Source organism: Haliotis rubra, unplaced genomic scaffold (assembly GCF_003918875.1).
Source record: "Haliotis rubra isolate DU_JTF1 unplaced genomic scaffold, ASM391887v1 Scf617, whole genome shotgun sequence".
Classification (NCBI taxonomy): Eukaryota; Metazoa; Mollusca; class Gastropoda; order Lepetellida; family Haliotidae; genus Haliotis; species Haliotis rubra.
Window position 1 is genome coordinate 227950 of NW_025767321.1, and position 20952 is coordinate 248901.

General features: G+C 40.2%; 1 protein-coding gene across 1 annotated transcript in view; it reads left to right on the forward strand.

The window, feature by feature from the left end:
- The window catches only part of LOC124256072 (1-phosphatidylinositol 4,5-bisphosphate phosphodiesterase gamma-1-like), an 85180-nt gene extending 71653 nt beyond the window's left edge, over positions 1–13527 (forward strand). Inside the window, exons 29-34 of the mRNA XM_046690003.1 lie at positions 2621–2726; positions 4045–4159; positions 8747–8905; positions 10140–10228; positions 10351–10535; positions 11610–13527. Of these exons, the coding sequence (XP_046545959.1) occupies positions 2621–2726; positions 4045–4159; positions 8747–8905; positions 10140–10228; positions 10351–10535; positions 11610–11658 (703 nt within the window). The 3' untranslated portion in view covers positions 11659–13527. The remainder of the gene's footprint in view (positions 1–2620; positions 2727–4044; positions 4160–8746; positions 8906–10139; positions 10229–10350; positions 10536–11609) is intronic.
- The last annotated feature ends 7425 nt before the right edge of the window (positions 13528–20952 follow it).

Sequence of the window (20952 nt, forward strand, 5' to 3'; positions counted from 1 at the left end):
TTTGTCAGAGTAGCATATCTTTATTTGTCATTGTAGCAAGGGGCGGTGGGGTAGCCTAGTGGTTAAAGCGTTCGCTCGTCACGCCGCGGACCCGGGTTTGATTCCCGACATGGGCACAATGTGTGAAGCCCATTTCTGGTGTCCCCCGCTGTGATTTTGCTAAAAGCGGTGTTAAACCATACTCACTCACTCACTCACTGTCATTGTAGCATTTCCTTATTTGTCACTGTAGCATATCCTTATTTTCTGCTATAGCATACAGTATCTTTGTCCTTATTGGTTATTGTGGTATAAGCTGTCACTGTGACATATCCTTCTTGTCGCTGGGACAGAACTGGGTCAGCTGTGTGTAAATATCACTGGACATGTCCCCTATTCCACCTTTGGGCTGTTCGTAATGTAGGACAATGAATTTGAGAATGAAAGAAACAAATCTGAACTTTCAAGGATATATCTTGTACACCGTATCAAGTTGAAGAAGTTAATAATTAGATCTATCCCTGATCTGCAGCAGCGAAAATGAGAATCATTGAATGAAATCTGAAGTTTGGAAGATCGAGTTTATTGCTCTGAGAGACTGACCCTACCACAAGTGTGTCATGAATAAAATCGAGATTCCAAGAGAAGGGAAACATTGCTTACATACCTCCCAGGGTCAAAGAGATTTCAGTTCCTGAATATAATCATGTTCATATCAAATATTGATCAACACTTATTCGTGAAATTAATCTGTTATCTTAAATTGGAGCCAGGGGTATCCAAGCTAAAGGAATATGCAGGATTTATCCTAAAGGAATTAGGTTAAGATCACTTCCATACAAATGTGTGCTTTTAACAGTAAAATTAATGGTGGACTGATTTAAGAATTTCCTTGTTCCAAGAAATTTACAAGTTTACATTAGATATGGCATTGACTGTGGAACTTTAGTGGAGATGTGACAGAAATGATGTTCCTAATTGGGAAAAGACAGTGTATGTTTAGGAATCTTTGTTGCTGACAGCATCTGCATGATATTTAAGTACTTTGTCTAGACTCTCACCCAAATAACTTTACTTGTAGCGCCATGAGCATACCAGCTGGCATGGAGATTGGCGCGTTACAAATTCACTCATTATTATTATTATTATTATAATATAAAAACATAAGCAAAACCTTTTGAAGAAACTTACTGGTGTTGGACTTCCAATAACACTAAATGTATAGGTAATGCTACATGTGTCAGAAGGCTTCAGTTTAGAGCTGAGCAGCAATAGTTTAGCCTACATGTTATGATGATAGTTATTTTACATTTATAGAGCAAAACCTGCAATTTAAATGACACAATACTATAATATATTTCTCTTTATCAAATAATAGTTTCAGATACTATATTTTTAACATCACTGCATTAGAATTCTTCTTGTTATATTATCGGGTACGTTTTAACTAAATCACCGGTCGTCTTCTCCTTTTTGTTCACGCAAAGCGATGTTGTTTTCTTACCCCCCTGAAAAAAAGTTTGACGAAAGTGTAACCCATAGCTAAGCTGACCCCGTTCTACTGACTGCTATTTTTGGTCCTCAAAATTTGGCTTATCTACATTAATGTACGATACATTGTAAGTGCCTGGCAATGTCTGTACATTCTAGACACAAGTAATTAGCTCTCTTGAATGTTAAAGATGCAGTGTTTTATCACTCTTACCTGCATGGACCGCCTCCGTGGTGTAGTGGTTGGAGCGTCCGCCCGGAGAGTGGAAGGTCGCGGGTTCGATCCCCCGACTGTCATACCAAAAGACGTTAAAATATGGTACTTGTTGGTCCCTGCCTGGCGCTAGGCATTAATGGGTACAACAAGGACTGGTCGGTTCAGAGTCAGTATAATGTGTCTGAGTGGGGTATTCATGCTTCACTGCGGCATGTTATCTCAGTGGGCTAGCACTATAAAACCAGCTTCAGTCTGGGCTAGTACAAGCAGCCGCACATACCCATACACACGCATGCACGTCGTCATATGAGCGAAATATTCTCAAGCACAACGTTAAACCCAATTTCACCTCACCTTACCTGCATGATTACTCTGTAATGACACTGAGTACATACTAGTATTTAAAATCATTTATCAAGGGGTCATAATCATGCACATTTTTGAAATTGTATGTTAATAAAGCTCTTTGTCAGTCATTTTAAAGTGTTCATGATGCAACTTAAATATTGCTGACTGCAGCCAGTGTGCGAAATAGTTACCAAATTTTGCTATCCAGTCAGGCTAGCTATGCCTGAAAGTTACTAGCTAACAAAATAATTCACTTGCCTGAAATTTGAATGTAGAAACTAAACAAAAGATTTCACAAATAGATGAGAATAAGACAATGTTGGCATAACAAGTTTCATCATTAAGCTGCTTATAAGATGAACATTTTAATCAGGCCATATTCATGCCTGTGTATTATAACTTAACAAGTTGGAGAGAGTGATATATTTACAAAATCACCCCATGAAAATTCACTAGCCAGTCGGACAGTGGTTGGAGAATTACTGACCCAGTTGGATTTTTACTAGCCACAGGCTAGCAGGCCAGTAGCTATTTTGCACACTCACTGCAAGCATGAGTGATACACCCCTTATCTTCTGGTTGCAGGTGTGGCTATGTTCTGCAGCCAGAGGTGATGAGGAAAGAGTGCTTCAACCCCTACAAGAAATTCCTCTCCCAGCTTGAAGTAGAGCCTCTCGCACTCACAATCAGTGTAAGTACCTTCTCACTGCTTCTAGTATCAGAGCAGTTCCTAGCCTAGTGATTAAAGCGTTCATCACCTGAAGCCCCAGGTTTCATTTCCCATATAGGTTCAAGTGTAAAGCACATATCTGCCATGGTATTGGTGGAATATTGCTAAAAGTGGTGTAAAACCATGCTCATTCACTCATTCCTTGTATGATTTAAGAAACTATTATTTCAGTAATGGGTGTATTTGTTGTTTCATCCTTCGCACTTTAATTATATAATCTTGGAAAAGTCACTGATACCTGTAGATCAGACGTCTCAGACATTGCAATTAACTTTTCAGAGTTATCTCCCTTAGGTGTGGCAGAAATGTGTTTGGTCTGAATCTCAGTTGACCATGATTATGCTTTGTTGGCCAGGCCCATAGCTGTGTTCATGGGTTTCTTTGAAGAGGTCAATGTCTAAAGCGAGGATTTCTTCGAACTTTCCTCCAGAATGAGGCTGACAAACTGGTGTAATTGAAATGAGTTCAAAGCAGCATCAACCAATGAAAATCTGGATTGGTCTTCAGCAACCAATGCATGTCATAAGAGGCGGCTAACAGGATAGGGTGTTCAGGCTTGCTTACTTGGTTGACACATGTCATTGTATCCAAGTTGCGTACATGAATGTCTGGACGCCTCATCCCTCAAGAACCCATGAAGATCAGGATTAGAATTGGTCTTCAGCAACCCATGCTTGTCGTAAGAGATGACTAACGGGATTGGGTGGTCAGGCTCGCTGACTTGGTTGACACATGTCATCGGTTCCAAATTGCATAGAATGATGCTCATGCTGTTGATCACTGGATTGTCTAGTCCAGACTCAGGTATTTATGAACTGCCGCCATATAGCTGGAATAATGCTGAGTGTGGCATTAAACAACAAACAAATCCAGGGTTCGAAATACCCCATATATTAGTGTGCCATGGCACAGTAAATATTGAAATGGCACGGCTGAAATATGTTCCCTGTGCCCTTTTGACATGCCTTATTTTCTAGACACATAACTCACATTTAGTCATTTAATCCCCAAAACAATTTTTTTCCAAACTGAATAATACCATACATATCTGAATGCTTATAAACCCATTTCTTTATTCAACAATAAATTTCAAATGATCATGATCATTGTCATTTATTCTACAAACATGTGGGCATACTTGATTTCTGAAAGGCACACCTAAAATATTTGTCTGGTGCCCTAAGGCACACTTAGAAAAAAAAGTATTTCTATCCCTGAAATCAAAGAGACATCAGCCCCAGCTTACTCCCATCTCTCACCATGTATTCCCTCTCTCCAGATTATTGGTGCCCGTCACCTGGTGAAGTCAGGGCGTGGTATTGCAAGTCCATTTGTTGAAATTGAAGTCATGGGAATCGAATGTGACAATCAGAAGTTCAAGACAGGAACTAAAGGTAATATTGCAGATGTGTTTACAGATAGATCCCGGAACTGATTCTCGGTCCATAGCAGCATGTACTGATCATAAGAAGCGACCATATTGATCAGACTCATATTTGTTGATTGTCAATCATTGCCATCATGTCTCAACAGGAATTGTTGGTTATGAATTGATCATAGGATTGTCTTGTCCAGATCAATTTATTTATTAGATGTCACTTAATTTGAGTATTCTGTGGCATTAAACAACAAATTTGATGAAGGTGCTGCAAAGGAGAAGTCCAGTCACAGCATTGCTGTGCCACCATGTCATGTCATAAAGTTGTATCAAATGTCAATGTGGTTAGCCTTTTAGTATTTTTAAACAGGTTTGGTGAAAGAAGTATTGCCACACTTTATGCATATATTCAGTCAGATAGAGGACACTGTCGGGATCCGGTGGTCAGGCTTGCAGACTTGGTTCACACATGTCATCGTAATTGTGTAGATCGATGCTTCTGCTGGCAGCAACTGAATTAGGTTGTCCAGACGCAATTATTTACAAACTGCCATCATATACAGTCCGTTTGGCTCAAAAGCAGACCGATGAATTGCAATCTAACTCAAAAACTAGTAGACATAACATACTCAATGAAACGCTGATCATAATCAAAACATCATACCCACTCTGTGAGGTTTTTGCAGAATTTTTTTCCTAAAAACCAAAAAGTTGTTTAATAATCTATCATTAAAATATTGACACAGTTCACTGTTTGTTATGAGGGAGGAGTGCAGAGAAAGGGACAGCCAGGTGTTCGAGAAGCACGTTCACAGACAAAGTTATTTATTCATTAACCTGTGCTGTGCCGTCTCCATCCGTTCTCAAACACCTGGCTGTCCCTTTCTCTGCACTCCTCCCTCGTAACAAATAGTGAACTGTCTCAATATTTTAATGATATATTGTTAAACAACTTTTTTATTTTTAGGACAAATATTCTGCAAAAACCTCACAGAGTGGGTATGATGTTTTGATTATGATCAGCGTTTCATTGAGTATTTTATGTTTATTAGTTTTCGAGTTAGATTGCAATTCATCGGTCCGCTTTTGAGTCAAACGGACTATAGCTAGAATATTGCTGGGTGCAGCATTAAACAACAAGCAAACAAAATATACCTTTTCATTTCATGCCTTTTTCATATAAATACGTATTTGAAGTTATGGTCAAACTGTCTCCTGAAAATCAGATCTTAGTGCTTGCTTCTGCTACACTAGGACCTTTCAAACCAAGGAGATTTTTGGTTAGAAATGGTCTTCAGTAATCTATCGGGACCGGGTGATCAGGCTCGCTGACTTGGTTGACACATGTCATCGTATCCCAATTGTGTAGATCAATGAATCACTGGATTATCTGGTCCAGAATCGATTACAGTAGAACACGGATATAACGAACTCCAAGGGACCACGAAATTTAGTTCGCTATATCCGGTGTTCGTTATTCACATTTGACCGCCTTCTTGGATTGTAGAGATGTAGAGACACGTATACGCTGAGGCTACAAATATTTATTCTTGTACATGTACATTGACATAACATTAAAATTCTGAATTTATCATTCACAGACATTAGCTAGAACATGTTTAACAATCACAACAATCTCAACAATACATGTATATAACTTAATTACGTTTAACAAAGTCCACAATTTTGGTCTGCACACCACGTCTTGCAGACTTCATTTTGTCGACTGCATCACAGACATCTGCAAGAGAGTCGAAGATAGAGCTATCTGTACCTTCACAAACAAGTAGATGACGTAGTGTCTCTAATGCTGCATTGGCCTCAGCAAAGGATGGCTTCGTGCGAGGTTCATCATCTTCACTATCGGAGTTGGGAGCGGGTGTGACAGTGGGCGTGGCACACTGCTGGGCTACTGACGTCACAATCTCGTCTTCAGTAGGGCGTTCGGCTGTAACATCTTGATTGTCAGCATTGATGAAGTCGTCCAATGTGACATCTGCCGGGATTTCTTCTGCTTTATCTGACAGTTCATTCCACATAACTCTGAGGTCGGAAAGAACCATGTTGTCTGTCTCATCGTCTGACGAACCTTCATCTCGTTTAGGAAGGACAAAGCCTCCCTTCCGATAGCAGTTGGCGATCGTGTTAGATTTGACCTGTCTCCAAGCGGCATGAATCATCTGGATGGCATCAAGGAGAGTGATTTGATATTCTTTCTTCTGATCATAGGCAGTCAGCATTTTCCTCATTACCTGGCCCTTGTACAGTTGTTTCAGGTTTGCTATTATACCCTGGTCCATGGGTTGAATCTTACTCGTAGTGTTCGGTGGAAGGAAGACAAGTTTGACGTGTGTCAGGTGTTTCACGACAGGATGGGCAGGACAATTGTCTACAAACATCAGGATCTTACGTTTTTGTCTTGTCATACTCTTTTCCAGGTTTTTGATCCATCCTGTGAATAATTCACCTGTCATCCAGGCCTTGGTATTTGATCTGTAAGTTACTGGCAAACTGCGTACATTTTTTAAGCATCTAGGCTTTGCTGCCTTCCCGATCACTAACAACTGTAGTTTTTCACTCCCGGACATGTTTGCCGCTACCAACAATGTTATTCTCTCTTTAGAATTTTTTCCACCACTGCATTTTTCAGATTTCAAGTGAAGAGTTCTGTTTGGTTTCATTTTGTAGAAGAGGCCAGTTTCGTCAGCATTGAAAATGTTATCAGGCTTGTACTCTTCAAGATATCCAGGCAGGCGAGTTTTCAGCCAATCATTGACGAGGTCCGGGTCAACAGATGCACTTTCCCCGTGACTTGATTTACATACGATGCCACGCCTCTGTTTGAATCTGTCAATCCAAGCACTACTGCAATTAAAATCTAAATGACCTAACTTGGATGCCAATTCATTTGCCTTAGTCTGCAACATGGGACCATTTAAGGGAATGTTCTCACTTCTAGCCCCTTGAAACCATTTGTAGAGAGCATCTTCTACGTCTTGGTGATTGGCAGCTCTCAACTTTTTGCGGGCGGGGCCATAATCAGTTGACACAGATTTTGCAAGAATCGATTCGCGATTCTTAATGATGGAACTGAGAGTGGATTTTGGAATGCCAAAGTCGTAAGCAATGTTTGTCTTAGATTTCACACCTGAATCTACAGCCTGAATTATCTGAAGCTTGGTGTCAAAAGTGATGGCTTTACGTTTGCCTGCCATAGTGACGAGAGTGCACTCGGAAGACCTGTGTACCAGTCAAGCTTTTAAACACGACATGTTTGTTTTGATAAACACGTTAATGACCATCGAACAATGTTGATTCGCCGCCAACAAGGTTGATGTATACCGCTAAGTGGCTGAGCTGACACTGAGCTGACACTGAGTGAGTTCGCTAATCACGTCGTTAGTTGGGCTTGGGGGGTAGTAAATCAGTTCGCTATAGCCGTTAATTCGCTACTCACGAGTTCGTTATTCGCGTATAATTTTAATGATATTATAAAGGACTGTTGACGGGACTTTTAAATTTGTTCGCTATATCCGTTTGTACGCTATATCCGTGTTCGTTATATCCGTGTTCTACTGTATTTACAGTCTGCTGCCATATATCGGGAATATTGCAAAGTGTGGCTAGAACTAGGCTCACTCACTCACTCACAAGGACCTTTCACGAACTTTGACCAATGAAATGACAAACAGGAAATCAACGGTAGTCATCAGAAAGAACATTTCTCAAGTGGACTTCCTGGTTTAGACTTGTGATTGCTCTTTGAAAACTATTTTACAAAGTTTTCAGTTCAAAATTTACTGAACTAAAAACAATCCAAATATCTAATCTGGTCAAAATTGTGTGCTTGCACTCCTTACCAGCTATAAAAATCTTCTGTTTCAAACATTATCCAGTTGACGTGAAAAAGGATGATAATTTTGGATGGAAATGGTCTTTCCACCCACAACTACTGTCGTTGAGAACGCCTCATGCTAACCTTTCGAAGGTATCATGATCAGAAACTACATTTAGACTGTACCTTATCCAGCCGGGTTATCAGGGCTTTGATTGGTTGGAGGAAAGGTCATGCTGACCTTACCTGTAATCAGATATTGTCAGGTCCATGTGGAGCTGAAACATGATCCAATTTAATGAGACTGAACATTGATTAGATTTGAAACCACAATCAAATCAATCAGAAAATGGGATTTTAAAATGCCATGCTGCTGTTGATAATACAAGCAATATGACACCTTGATGGATGAAGTAAGAAGAAATGTTAACCTTTGAAAAGTGCTCGATTTCAAATCATTCTCTCACGTATCCTGTTGCACCTGCCATCAAATGTTATCAGCTGCAATGACGAGTCATCTGTTTCTGTACAATTGATTTGGCTGTCTGTTTCTATGGCAACTGAGTTGGGTGAGAAAATGTGGAAATGTCATTTTACTACTTTTTGTGAAATTGAGCTTATTATAAACACAACAGTGTTGTGTATGTGCCAAGTATTATCTTTGTCCTCGGTATTGTTATGGTTTCTGAAATATGTTTTTGCAAATGTGCCATGTTACATGTGAGAGTTTTGGTGATGATTGTGTGACTGGGGTTCTGTATGTTTCAGTTGACAATGGTTTGAATCCGGTGTGGAATGAGGGGTGTATGTTTGATATCTACTGCCCCGAGATGGCTCTCATCAGGTTCGCTGTCATGGATGAAGACATTTTTGGAGATCCCAACTTCCTTGGACAGGCCACCTTCCCTGTGCCAGGCCTTCGCTCAGGTGAGAAACAGAGTGGGAGGGGACATCAGTCAGGTCAGACAGGGAGGGGGTTGGGGACATGACCCAGGATAGATACAGAAAGGGAGGGGGGCAACGCACAGGCCAGACAGGGATGGGGGGGCAGCACAGGCCAGGACGGGAGGGGACAACGCACAGGTCAGACAGGGAGGGGCAACACCGAGGTCAGACAGGGGGGGGGGCACAGCACAGGCCAGACAGGGAGGGGGCAACGCACAGGCCAGACAGGGAGAGGGGCAATGCACAGGCCAGACAGGGAGGGGGGCAAGCACAGGCCAGACGGGGAGGGGGCAGCACAGGCCAGACAGGCCAGGAGGGCAGCAGCTCAGGCCAGACAGAGCCCAGGGGGGCAACAGACAGGGAGGGGGCAACAGACAGGGAGGGGGGCAACACCCAGGTCAGACGGGGAGGGTTGGCAATACCCAGGTCAGACAGGGAAGGGGTGGGGGACATCAGTCAGATTGACCCAGGTTAGATAGAGAGAGGAGGGGACATGACCCAGGTCATACAGGGAGAACGTGGGGCACATGACCCAAGTCATACAGGGAGAAGGTGGGGGACATGACCCAGGTCATACAGGGAGAAGGTGGGGGACATGACCCAGGTCATACACAGAGAAGGTGGGGGACATGACCCAGGTCATACAGGGAGAAGGTGGGGGACATGACCCAGGTCATACACAGAGAAGGTGGGGGACATGACCCAGGTCATACAGGGAGAAGGTGGGGGACATGACCCAAGTCATACACAGAGAAGATGGGGGACATGACCCAGATCATACACAGAGAGGGAGTGGGGACATGACCCAGTTCATACAGGGAGAAGGTGGGGGACATGACCCAGACGATACAGGTGGGGGACAGTTCATGAGAGGAGACAGGAGGGGACATGACCCAAATGAGACTCAGAGGGATGTGTTGGGCATACATGACTCAGATATGTTTGAAACGGTCATTTGATTAATCCTTGTCTTGACTTTGTTGGATTCAGTTGATTTATCTTTGCATTCTGCTGACAAGGAGTATTCAGTTGTCCTTGAAGCAAATGATATCATCCTTTGTTCTAGAGAGATCAAGTCTTTTGGAACAGAAAGAGAACATGACTTAAAATCATAAAGCACAGTACAGTATGTACTTTTTGATTGGACATGAAATCCTTAATAACATCCACATGAGAAACATTATGTTCATGAAGTGATTTTCTGGTGTGTGTCAAGGTTTCCGGAGCATTCCCCTGAAGAATGGCTTCAGTGAAGAACTGGAACTGGCAGCACTAATGGTCAGCATCGACATGAGGAACCCCAAGGTCAGTCACGTAAACGCTCGCATTCACTCTAAGCTTATGTGCCTCACTTAACAATGTTCTAGATTTACCCCGGAATGTGTCAATGTGAAGACTACTCACAGCTTGTACTGGATGTGTTACAGGAGGGGGAGGAGAGCGACATCTACGCCTCGATCCAGCAGCTGTGTGACGAGTCCGACAACCTGGAGGCTGTGATCGAGGACCTGGACCGACGCGGGGATAAGGAGTCGGCCAACATCAAGCGGGTCGAGCTGGAGGAGACGAAGGGGCTGCTGCTGGCTAAGAGGGAGGAGCGGAGGATGAGGAAGTAAGTCATCTCGGGGTCGGGGGACACCTGGATGGAGGGATTCCCGGATCGGGGATTCCTGGATGTGTGGACGTCTTGATAGGGTATTATTGGGTCTGGATCTTGGCACCCCTGGATTGGGAACTCCTGGATCTGGATAGGGGATTCCTGGATCGGGGGTTTATTGGGTTAAAAGGGTCCTCCTTACATTTGTTGTACAAGCTTACCAGATCATCCTCTGTTTATTTGGGTTGAACCCGTGAGGATCTAGGTTAGAATTAGTCCTCAGCAGTTAGAGGCAACGATGCTTGTTATGAGAGGTGTCTAAGGGGATCAGTATTATCATATCCTAACTGCATGGATTTTCACTGGATTGTCTGTCCAGAGTCCATTAATTACAGACCACCTCCTTGTATCTGTCGGGCAAATTTGGCTTCTGATAGGTCCCCAGTGACCTATTCTTTGTGTGTAAGCTCTTCCTTGGACTTCCTTTTCAAATGTGTGAAGCCAACTGCTTGTGTTGCTGGCCACAAGGTTGCTGTATTTCCCCCTGTGTGATATGGCTGGAATATTGTTAAAAACAGCATAAAACTATACTATTCACGCTAATCATTGAAAGCAGCTTTAAAACAAACTCATTCACTCACTCATGATCTAACAGGGCCGTGGGGTAGCCTAATGGTTAAAGCGTACGCTCGTCACGCCAAAGACCCAGGTTCGATTCCCCACATGGGTACAATGTGTGAAGCCCATTTCTGGTGTCCCCCGCCGTGATGTTGCTGGATTATTGCTAAAAGCGGTTTAAAACTAAACTCAAACACTCACTCATGATCTAACATTCATTGATCATGCAGTCAGTTACCGGTTTGCCTGTGTCAGTTATTTTCAAGGGGGTGGTGGGGCAGCCTAGTGGTTAAAGTGTTCGCTCGTCACACAGAAGACCCGGGTTCCATTCCCTACATGGGAACAATGTGTGAAGCCCATTTTTGGTGTCCCCCATCATAATGTTGCTAGAATATTGCTAAAAGCAGCGTGAAACTAAACTCACTTACTCACAATTTACAATGTATATTTATTGTCTGTTTGTACTTCCAGATCTGCCATCAGACATCAAATCATCTACAGACGCCAGTCAAACAACTGAAAGAAGCAGCCATGTTTGTTGTACCATAGGAACCACAGCTGTGTACAGCGGTCAGCCGAGTATGCATAGATTACGTCATGTATATATGGGTCAATCCGTTATGTCCATTTAATATGATATAGTATTCCTTGTGCAGAATATCCCATTTTGATGCCTCAAGTGTTCCTTACCAATGTTCATTATGATATCTGATCACCAGAGTGATACACATGCATGTTTGGGGCTGATGTTTCATGCCGGTTTGGCCCGGACCATGAATGCTACATGCAGTTGTTGGCTGTTGGAGTGAAACCTGCCCAAAACAGTAAGAGTCCGGTATGACCTTTTCACAGCCTGCCTTAGGTCCGAGATGAAGAAGGAAGGGAAGTCACACATGTGGCCAGTCCAAGGAACATGTGACACATGTGATCTGGTTTTCGATTGGAAGAAATGGCCTCTCCTTGTGATCATGGATGTGAAGCATCTTCATCTCCTGTCCAGCCTCATGTTGATAATCGGTCATAGTCTTCTGTCAGATGAAGTTACATTTGTATAATAATGCTTTTGGTAGCTCAGCACATCAGGAGCTGGTTGATGTTTGATATGTTTCATCTATTGTGTGGGTAAATGTTTGGGTCCAGTGTTTGGTGGGTTAAGGAAGTTCGATAGCCTCATTAGTCACATGTATATGGCTGCCGGACAAATATAAACGCAGGGGCGGATCCAGAAGTGAGGTGCGCACCCCCTCTCCCCCCAAAAAATATTTCCCTGAGGAGTGTTTCCCCTTAACCTTTGGACTTCATGATTTATGTGCACCCCCTTCTTCCTTGGATCCGCCCCTGTAAACATGAATAAGCCTTTTTTTTAACAAGATTCAGATGTCAAGTAACAAATGTATACACAGACCTAGTTTAGAATGGTCAGTTACTTGTATGTTGTTTGACTTTAAACTAATCCCAACCTACACAATCTTAGGCAAGGCCTTTGCATCTAATTTTGTACAGTTTTAAAGACAAATAGTGAAATTTATGTCAATGCAATCTTTGAAACTGAATTTTTACAGAATAACAAAAGACAAATAGTGAAAATGTATGTGAATGGGTCTCGGTAATGGGACAGTATATTTTGAAAAGAGAAAGGATGAGTAGCAAAATACAAACATAGGTTCTGATGAAATGTTATCCAGCTGAATTGATTAAGGAATATGAAATTAAAAGTCCCTTTACTCGAGAGACCAGACCTGAAGATTTTGTTTGGGTTGTGTGTATAGCAAGGAAGTCTTCAGTGGTCCATGACAAGACCAGTTGGATATGAGCTTAGTGATAACATTACATATGAACTGTGAACCCGTCTTTGTATGCAAGTCCCTGTTTATTACATAATGTAGATCTTATTGTGTCTTGTTCATCTGACACAATAGGCTTCAATGTTTTTTTTATTCATTCTTAGTCAAGACTATTTTTTGCTTATCTGAATATTATGAAAAGCGATTATTGTTTGAAAAGAATTTTGTACCTGTTCCCTGAAATGCAAGCCATAGAAAAAATGTGTATGCAAAATGTTAGATTATGAGACAACATGCTTAACTAACACTGCTCACTTTGGAACATTATGACTATTTTGTGTTCATGTTTTTTCACTTACTGACCAGGATTCTTCACAGAAAAATCCCCAAACCAAGATGTTATAGAAGTCTGGTCCAATGTTTTTTACATCTGTGTTCATGAATAAGCTGGGTCTCATGTAGCTCGATGTCCCATAGCCATAATATATAATATTGTGTCGTCATTGTTTTCCTATGCTTGAAAAGTTACTTTAGCAAACAGCTGAGATATTGCTGATATGGCTAAATCATTGTTTACTCGTTCACTCATTAAAAAGCTGATTGTTGGAGAGTGATATATGTTGTTGAAATGAAACCTACTGAATACTAGAAGTATTATGTTATGATCATTTCCCAAATGGTCCAAGCTTCTCACATGTGCCATAGTTAAGGACACGCTCGTTTAATTTTCATTAATGCTTATCAAAATTACTTCTTAGATTTTGCTCCACATTTGACAATAATAACAGATGGGTGAAATATCTTTGTTGCATATTTGTTTAATGCATGAGTCATATTAACTGTTGACAAATGTGATTCGCATAAAGCTCAGATGATTATTAAGTAAAAAGAACAAATATACCAATGTTCAGGGTGTTACTCAAAGTCTTCATTTGTGAGAAATTGTAGTTTTCAGATCTCTATTGGAGACATCAGTTCAGTGTCATATAATCTGTTAAGCGATCAAATACTGATTTGTCTGGTCCAGACTTTGATTACTTGCAGCATTTTGTGAAAATATTTATGAGTGTTGCATTAAAAAACAAGCACATACACATTCACCCTGTCAACCACCAGTTAGGGGCGGTGGGGTAGCCTAATGGTTAAAGCGTTCGCTCGTCATGCCAAGCTCCAGGTTCAGTTCCCCACAATGTGTGAAGCCCATATCTGGTGTACCCACTGTGATGTTGCTGTAATATTGCTAAAAGTGCGTAGAGCCATACTCATTTACTCAGGATAGATGGTGACAGTAAATTGATGAGGATAGATGGCAGTGAGATGGGTAGGGATGAAAATCTAATAATTAATTGTCATGACCGGAGTGCTCAAATTTCATGATTTGTCCTTTCAGAATATTCAATATGCGAGTTTGAGTGTATCTACCTACTGTATGATGTTAGGGTTCAAAGTGGATTATTGACCAAACTCACTCACCCACTAGAATGTTAGACATGTTCCGAGTTAGTCGACCTTCATCTCTTTATGCCGATCAGGACCAACAGATTCTCTTGTTGCCTTAATCCATGGATGACATTTGCGATAATTTGCCAAATATTTGTGATTGTTTCAGTGTTTTGTTGTCTTTTTTATTACGTATCTAGAAGTCTGATATTTGGTCCATGTACATGCTCTGTGTGTCAGTGGTGAGCTGTGCTGCCTGTTTATTGTAAACTAGCTCTACTGCATTTTCTCATGGCTTCCAACAATCTTACAAATATGTTGTAAAGTACAGCAGAATAGGTCACTTGCCCGAGGGAAATATACACAGCTGTTTTGGGGACTGTTTGGAGGATAGCAATTTAAGATGTTATCAAGAATTCAAGATGTTTACACGTCAATAAATTGGGTTTATTTCATTCATAGGGCAATAATATGCTTGTTATTTACATTGAAACTCTTCTATTCCATCTTGGAGAGCATGAGTCAGTATTGAAACCATGTTGAGTAATTAATGCTTAGAGAGGCCATGGTTCCTGTTTGTGAATTGTAGTGGAACCATGCTAACTGTATAATGCATAGTGAAACCATAGTTACAGTTTGCAATGCATAGTAAATTCAGTTACAGTTTGCAATGCATAGTTAAACCATGGGTCCAGTGCCCTTTTCAGAGTGAAACCATAGTAACTGTCTTATGTATAGTGAAACCATGGTTGCCGTTATGGAAATGTTTGTAATTATTGTCTTATTCGTCAAATGGCCTTCATCAACGCCTCATCTTTGTTCTGCCTAGAAAAGTGTGCATGATTAAATACTCATTAGAAGAATAGGTACATGATCATTAACTTACATTTCCGAAAAGAGACCCGTCATCATAACAAAGGAATAGAAAGTGGATGCCTGTGAATATTTCAGTTGAAACAATCGCTGTTGTAATGTTCTGTGCAAGGCCACATTGTTAGTAGCATGGGGGATCATTGCCATTGGATGTAAAGGATAGGAGTTATGATTATCAGATCTGTATGATGACCTTGTGGGTTCCAGGTGCCATTGTACATGGTAGGTCCTGTCTTTCACATGGCCCATCCCAGTGTCCCAGTGTACAAAGTGATTGGAGCACAACAAAAGTAATTTGGAGTTCTGTGTTAAAACTTGGGAGTTGCAATCACCGTAACGCTACGATAGCTTTGTGGAATGGACCCCTGTGATCCACGGTAGTGCAGATGAGTGGATCAGTATTAGGATCTGATGATTGTTGGTTTGAATCAGTGCCAGGATCTGCTAACTGTTGGTTTGAATCAGTGCCAGGATCTGCTGATTGTCAGTTTGTATCAGTGCCAAGATGTGCTAACTGTTGGTTTGAATCAGTGCCAGGATCTGCTGATTGTCGGTTTGAATCAGTGCCAGGATCTGCTGATTGTCGGTTTGAATCAGTGCCAGGATCTGCTGATTGTCGGTTTGAATAAGTGCTGGGATCTGCTGATTGTCTGTTTGAATCAGTGCCAGGATCTGCTGATTGTCTGTTTGAATCAGTGCCAGGATCTGCTGGTTATCTGTTAGAATCAGTGGTTGGATCTGCTGATCGTCAATTTGATTCCCACTTTTGCTCAGGTAACAATCCTTGGTAAGCTGAGATGTCCAATTTCATAAAAAAAAACACCCACAAAAGTATTCATTGTTCCTATGTTTTTTGGTCAAGATATCTCAATCAATGATCTCATTGAAACATGAAACTCAGATACACTTGTAGAAAAAAATCATTTAATTTCTGAAAAATTAATTGGGTCTCTTTTCAGATAAGAAGAGTGGATATTAAACAAAATCAAAAGAAAGATAGATTCAGTCGATAGTGAATCAAAATGTACTCACATGATTCTCATCGTTCTGCTACATTTGGAACATCAGTCATTCTCACATTTGCGTTTTGTCTCTTGTGTTGAAAAAAAGCATTAAATTGTATATGTTATTTTTTGTGATAAACCAAGTCAGCAGTATTTTATTTGTCATAGTGATGTTTTTGTAATCTTTACATATTATGATATTGGTGAATTTTGTGTTTTTGATGTGTAGAATTTATGAATTTATAATTGTCAGTATAGGTTGTTGAGACAGTAAGGCTAGAACTATGGCTATGTATGGAATTCAAGGTTGTATTCAACACCAATTTGCTTTTTCTTTATTCATTGAACAAGTACTTACTCCTGCTGTAGTTATTGTTCGTTGTTTCTTATACATTGTGTTTTGCTTTGGGTGAGGTGAGGTGAGGTGAAATTCGGTTTAACGTCGTGCTGGAGAATATTTCGCTCATATGATGACGTGCATGCGTGTGTATGTGTATATGCGGCTGCTTGTACTAGCCCAGACTTAAGCTGGTTTTATAGTGCTAGCCCACTGAGATACCATGCCGCAGTGAAGCATGAATACCCCACTCAGACACATTATACTGACTCCGAGCCGACCAGTCCTTGTTGTACCCATTAATGCCGAGCGCCAGACAGGGACCAACAAGTACCATATTTTAACGTCTTTTGGTATGATGTGGTCGGGGATCAAACCCGCGACCTTCCGCTCTCCGGGCGGACGCTCTAACCACTACACCACGGAGGCTGTCCGTTTTGCTTTGGGATGATCATTAAGGGTTAGGGTTGTTTGCTGGCCTAGTGGTTCAAGTGATGGTTCTTTAAAATGAGTGGGACAGTGTGGTGGCCAAGTTGTTAAAGCATTTGCTGGTCATGCCAAAGTCCAGGGTTGGATTCCCACTTGGTTACAATGTGTAAAGCCTATTCCTGTTGTACTCTGCTGTGAAATTGCTGGACTATTGCCAAAATTGGTGTAAACCCAACTCACTCACTCAAAATGAATATCGGTGCCATATTGGAACTGTGTGTACATCCTGTTCCTGATGTTCCTGTTGTAAATCTAAAAACATACTTTGGGCTCTAAAAACCCTGACTTGTCACATCCATGCTTTACGGCTAGAAAAAGACAGTTGAAATGGAACCTGTTGTCTGTGCTTTGAAATAAGTCTACCCCTGTTAATTCAGCTTATTCAAGTGTAGTTTATCACAGTAAACTATAACCATTTTGAAAAAGGTTCATTAACCAAAGTGTTTATCATTCTTTCAATTTTCAAAAGTGGTGTTAAACCTGCATACCCTTACAAGAACAAGATGATGGGTAGAAACTCGCTAAGTCTAATGACAGCCCGTGGGATGTAGCCATACCTAGTGTTAGTACAGGTATGCTTCTATCATTTTTGATATCTAAATACAGACAAAGCCAGCAATATGACTTTGTCAATAGTTGAGCTTAGTTAGACTATGTTACACAACATTGAAAGTATTTTGGAGGAACTTTCTGACATAAAATTATTTGCTATATATTCCGGTTAAGAGAGCTTTACATATTCTACAACCATGAACTGACCAGAATGTTTATATGTCTACATGGATAACTCTACAGTTGATGTTAAAGCATAATGTCTTTCACATGCTTGCTGAGGAAGAAATATTTGTTATGCCATTTTTACAATTTTTGTATTCTGATTACGAAGTATGCCTCGCCTCCCTGGGTGGACTTACTGGCATATTATATTGTTATGAAACTTAGTCCCAGTATAGTCATTACGGGTGAAACGGTATACTGCTGTATTAGTAGAACCACCGTATTTTGCCTTCTGTTCGGTATACCGTAATGCAATCCAAAAATTTGGTATTTTCGGTTTACATACCATCATTTCTGTCTAGTTTTGTTCATTCAAAATAACGAAGATTATGGTTATGTATTTTCCATGTTATTAAACAATGTAAGGTTTGACAATTTTCTGCATTATGATCATATCTCACATACTGAAACGGACCGAACCGAAGGCCTTGTACTGTGGTAAGAGCGTACTGTTTCACTCCTAATAGTCATATATCTGTTGCTCTGATCCAATTCCTCATTTCCTGGGGATGTTTCAGACTCTCCATAGGTCATTTCAGATAACTTTCTTGTCAGGTAGTCAGGCTTCCAAATTCCTTGTGTGTTTAGCATATCCAATTTCTGTGTCTTGAAAATGGTCGTATTGGGCCATTTCAGAATGTAATTGATACGGGCAGCACCATTTTAAAATTGTTCAAACATCAGATCAGCCCTTCAAGTTAAGATGCCCACACCCAAAATCCAGTACCAGCAAATGGATACTTGTGCTCTGTGTGGCTTTACATGTGTTGAAATCAATTTTTCCAAATCAACTTAAACAAATGAAGCCAAATCATTTTAGAAAACTGACACCTGATTGGCTCAAGAACCTGTTGAGATTTATGAATCCAAGTTTGATGTGGGTTCACCTGAAGAGACCAATGGATGTTTCCTGGGATCATCTTGGAGAGAGGTATTCTGGTGGAGTAAAATGTCTGAAAATAATAAGACTGTTCCATGGAAATTTTCAGTACCATTTTTATAAGACTGTCCTCAATCTGTCAGCCTGAGTTATATGTGAATATCCCTGTCCGACAGTGAGTTGTACATTTCATATCTTGTTGTCCAGGAGCTGTTGTCCTCTGCTCTGTGTGAAGTGATTAGATGATTGTTAAGGTATCATCTTCTTTGTCCTTTCTCTGAAATACAAGATGACAAATGACAGTGTTTATATCGATCCTGTTAAAATTGAGTAATATTGTTAGACTTTGTCAGTTTGTCCTTAAAAATGTGTTGTGAAATGAGATTGTTTAGCTATTGGAACTATGGGGAAAAACCTACAAGTTTTTAAAGCAATGTTTGAAAAAATGTCCTATTTGTAACACCAAGTCTTTGTTAGATGAAAACCAGAAACAAAACGCTGTTACTTGCAATTACACTAAGAACCAAAGCTTTATAATCCTTTTGTTCATATATAATTGACTTAACTAGCAGCCCTGATTCCTTTCATAAACAATATTTTGTCTTATTTCTTGAAGCCAAAATATTTTGTTTTAATAATTATCTGGTTTAGATATTCATTCATAGCAAACATTAAAAACGAATTCCTTTGTCAAAATCAATTATGAAATAATATTCATTGAAATATTCAATGTTTGTGAGATTTGTACTGTAAGATGCACGATATGATTTTTTATGGCGACAAGTATTGTTAGAAGACATAATGTAATGAGAATGGCGATCATATTCTACTGTTAAGTCATAATAATTTCACAATATTCTCACAGTTTAGAAGCACTGGAGAAAGCTTGTGATGTGTGTTGGACATATTTTGTTTTGGTATATAAAGTTTGTACAGCGTGTAAATAACCTTTTTTCACATTTCATGTAAATAACACTAGTGCTGATTTCTACAAGAAGTTTGAAATAGATGGGGTTTTATTGATGTCCTATATGTTACAGATTAAATGCAATCTCATTCCGATATTTTACTCAGATAGCTCATTGACATCAGAGGACAACTCTGTAGGAATAGGCATCATGAAAACTATCATAATCAGGCAGTTCTGAATGCAAATAATAACTACATACAATGGCAACAACACCCAAGAGGGTAAAGGGTGTTCAGTTTTGTTCAGAGTGGAATTACTTCTATTAAGATCAAATTTTCTTATTGAAACAAATGAAGTGAAATGATTTCAGAAAGCTGATTAGTGTTTGGCTGAAAAACTAACCCATACCTCATTCATATTAGAGGTCAAAGTTTGCTCAGTTTCACAAGTCAAGTCTGTCTGTGGAAGTTTCATCAGATTTTCACATGAGCTGTTGTGTACATGTATCTGGGAAACAGATCTATTGAATGAGATTGCATTTAATAGCATCATGTAAAGCTGTTACGAATTCATCAACAAATAAACTTAGAATGTTAAAGATGTTTACAGATTGGTCACAAGTCTGTTGAGGCAATTCCATTATCTCAGTTATGCCAAAACATTGCTGCTGCCACAGTTACATGTCCCCTTTCTACACCATTATGCACATTTCATAAATGTCTAGTTGATTGTTGTAATTCACAGATGATTTTTTTAGAATTAGAAAAATGTTACATACAATTGTTTTCTTTTGTAAATATGATAGAACATTAAAAATCGGAATGCTTTCTAAAACTGGAGAATGTCAATGTCAGTTTCAGTTTTGCATAGGAGATGTTTCTCAGACATCAATAACTGTGAATGCTAAGACTTTGGGATGAATAGGTGTATTTTGTTCTGTTAAGATGCTAACGCTATACTCAGATACGATTCGGCTCTGAATGAAGATCTGACCATTAGAGGCCTGTCCGGTGAACCTTTCAATCTGCATGTCAAGGCCTCCTACATGTCATGAGTGAGTAAGTGAAGTTGATATTCTATTAGTAAATGAAAAGAAGAACACATTTCTAATTTGGAAGGACATTGAGTTTAGTGTTAGCTGTTACTGGTTCAACACTTTCTTCTGGCAGAAGATCCACTAATCTTGGGGCATTGATTGTCAAATTTTGTGTATATCCACAATTAGTTGATAGTAATTGTTTGCACATTCTTGGGACCACACATGCATTTATACATTTATCTAAAGTAATTTTATGGGCTTTCCTTCAAATTTCGTTGTTG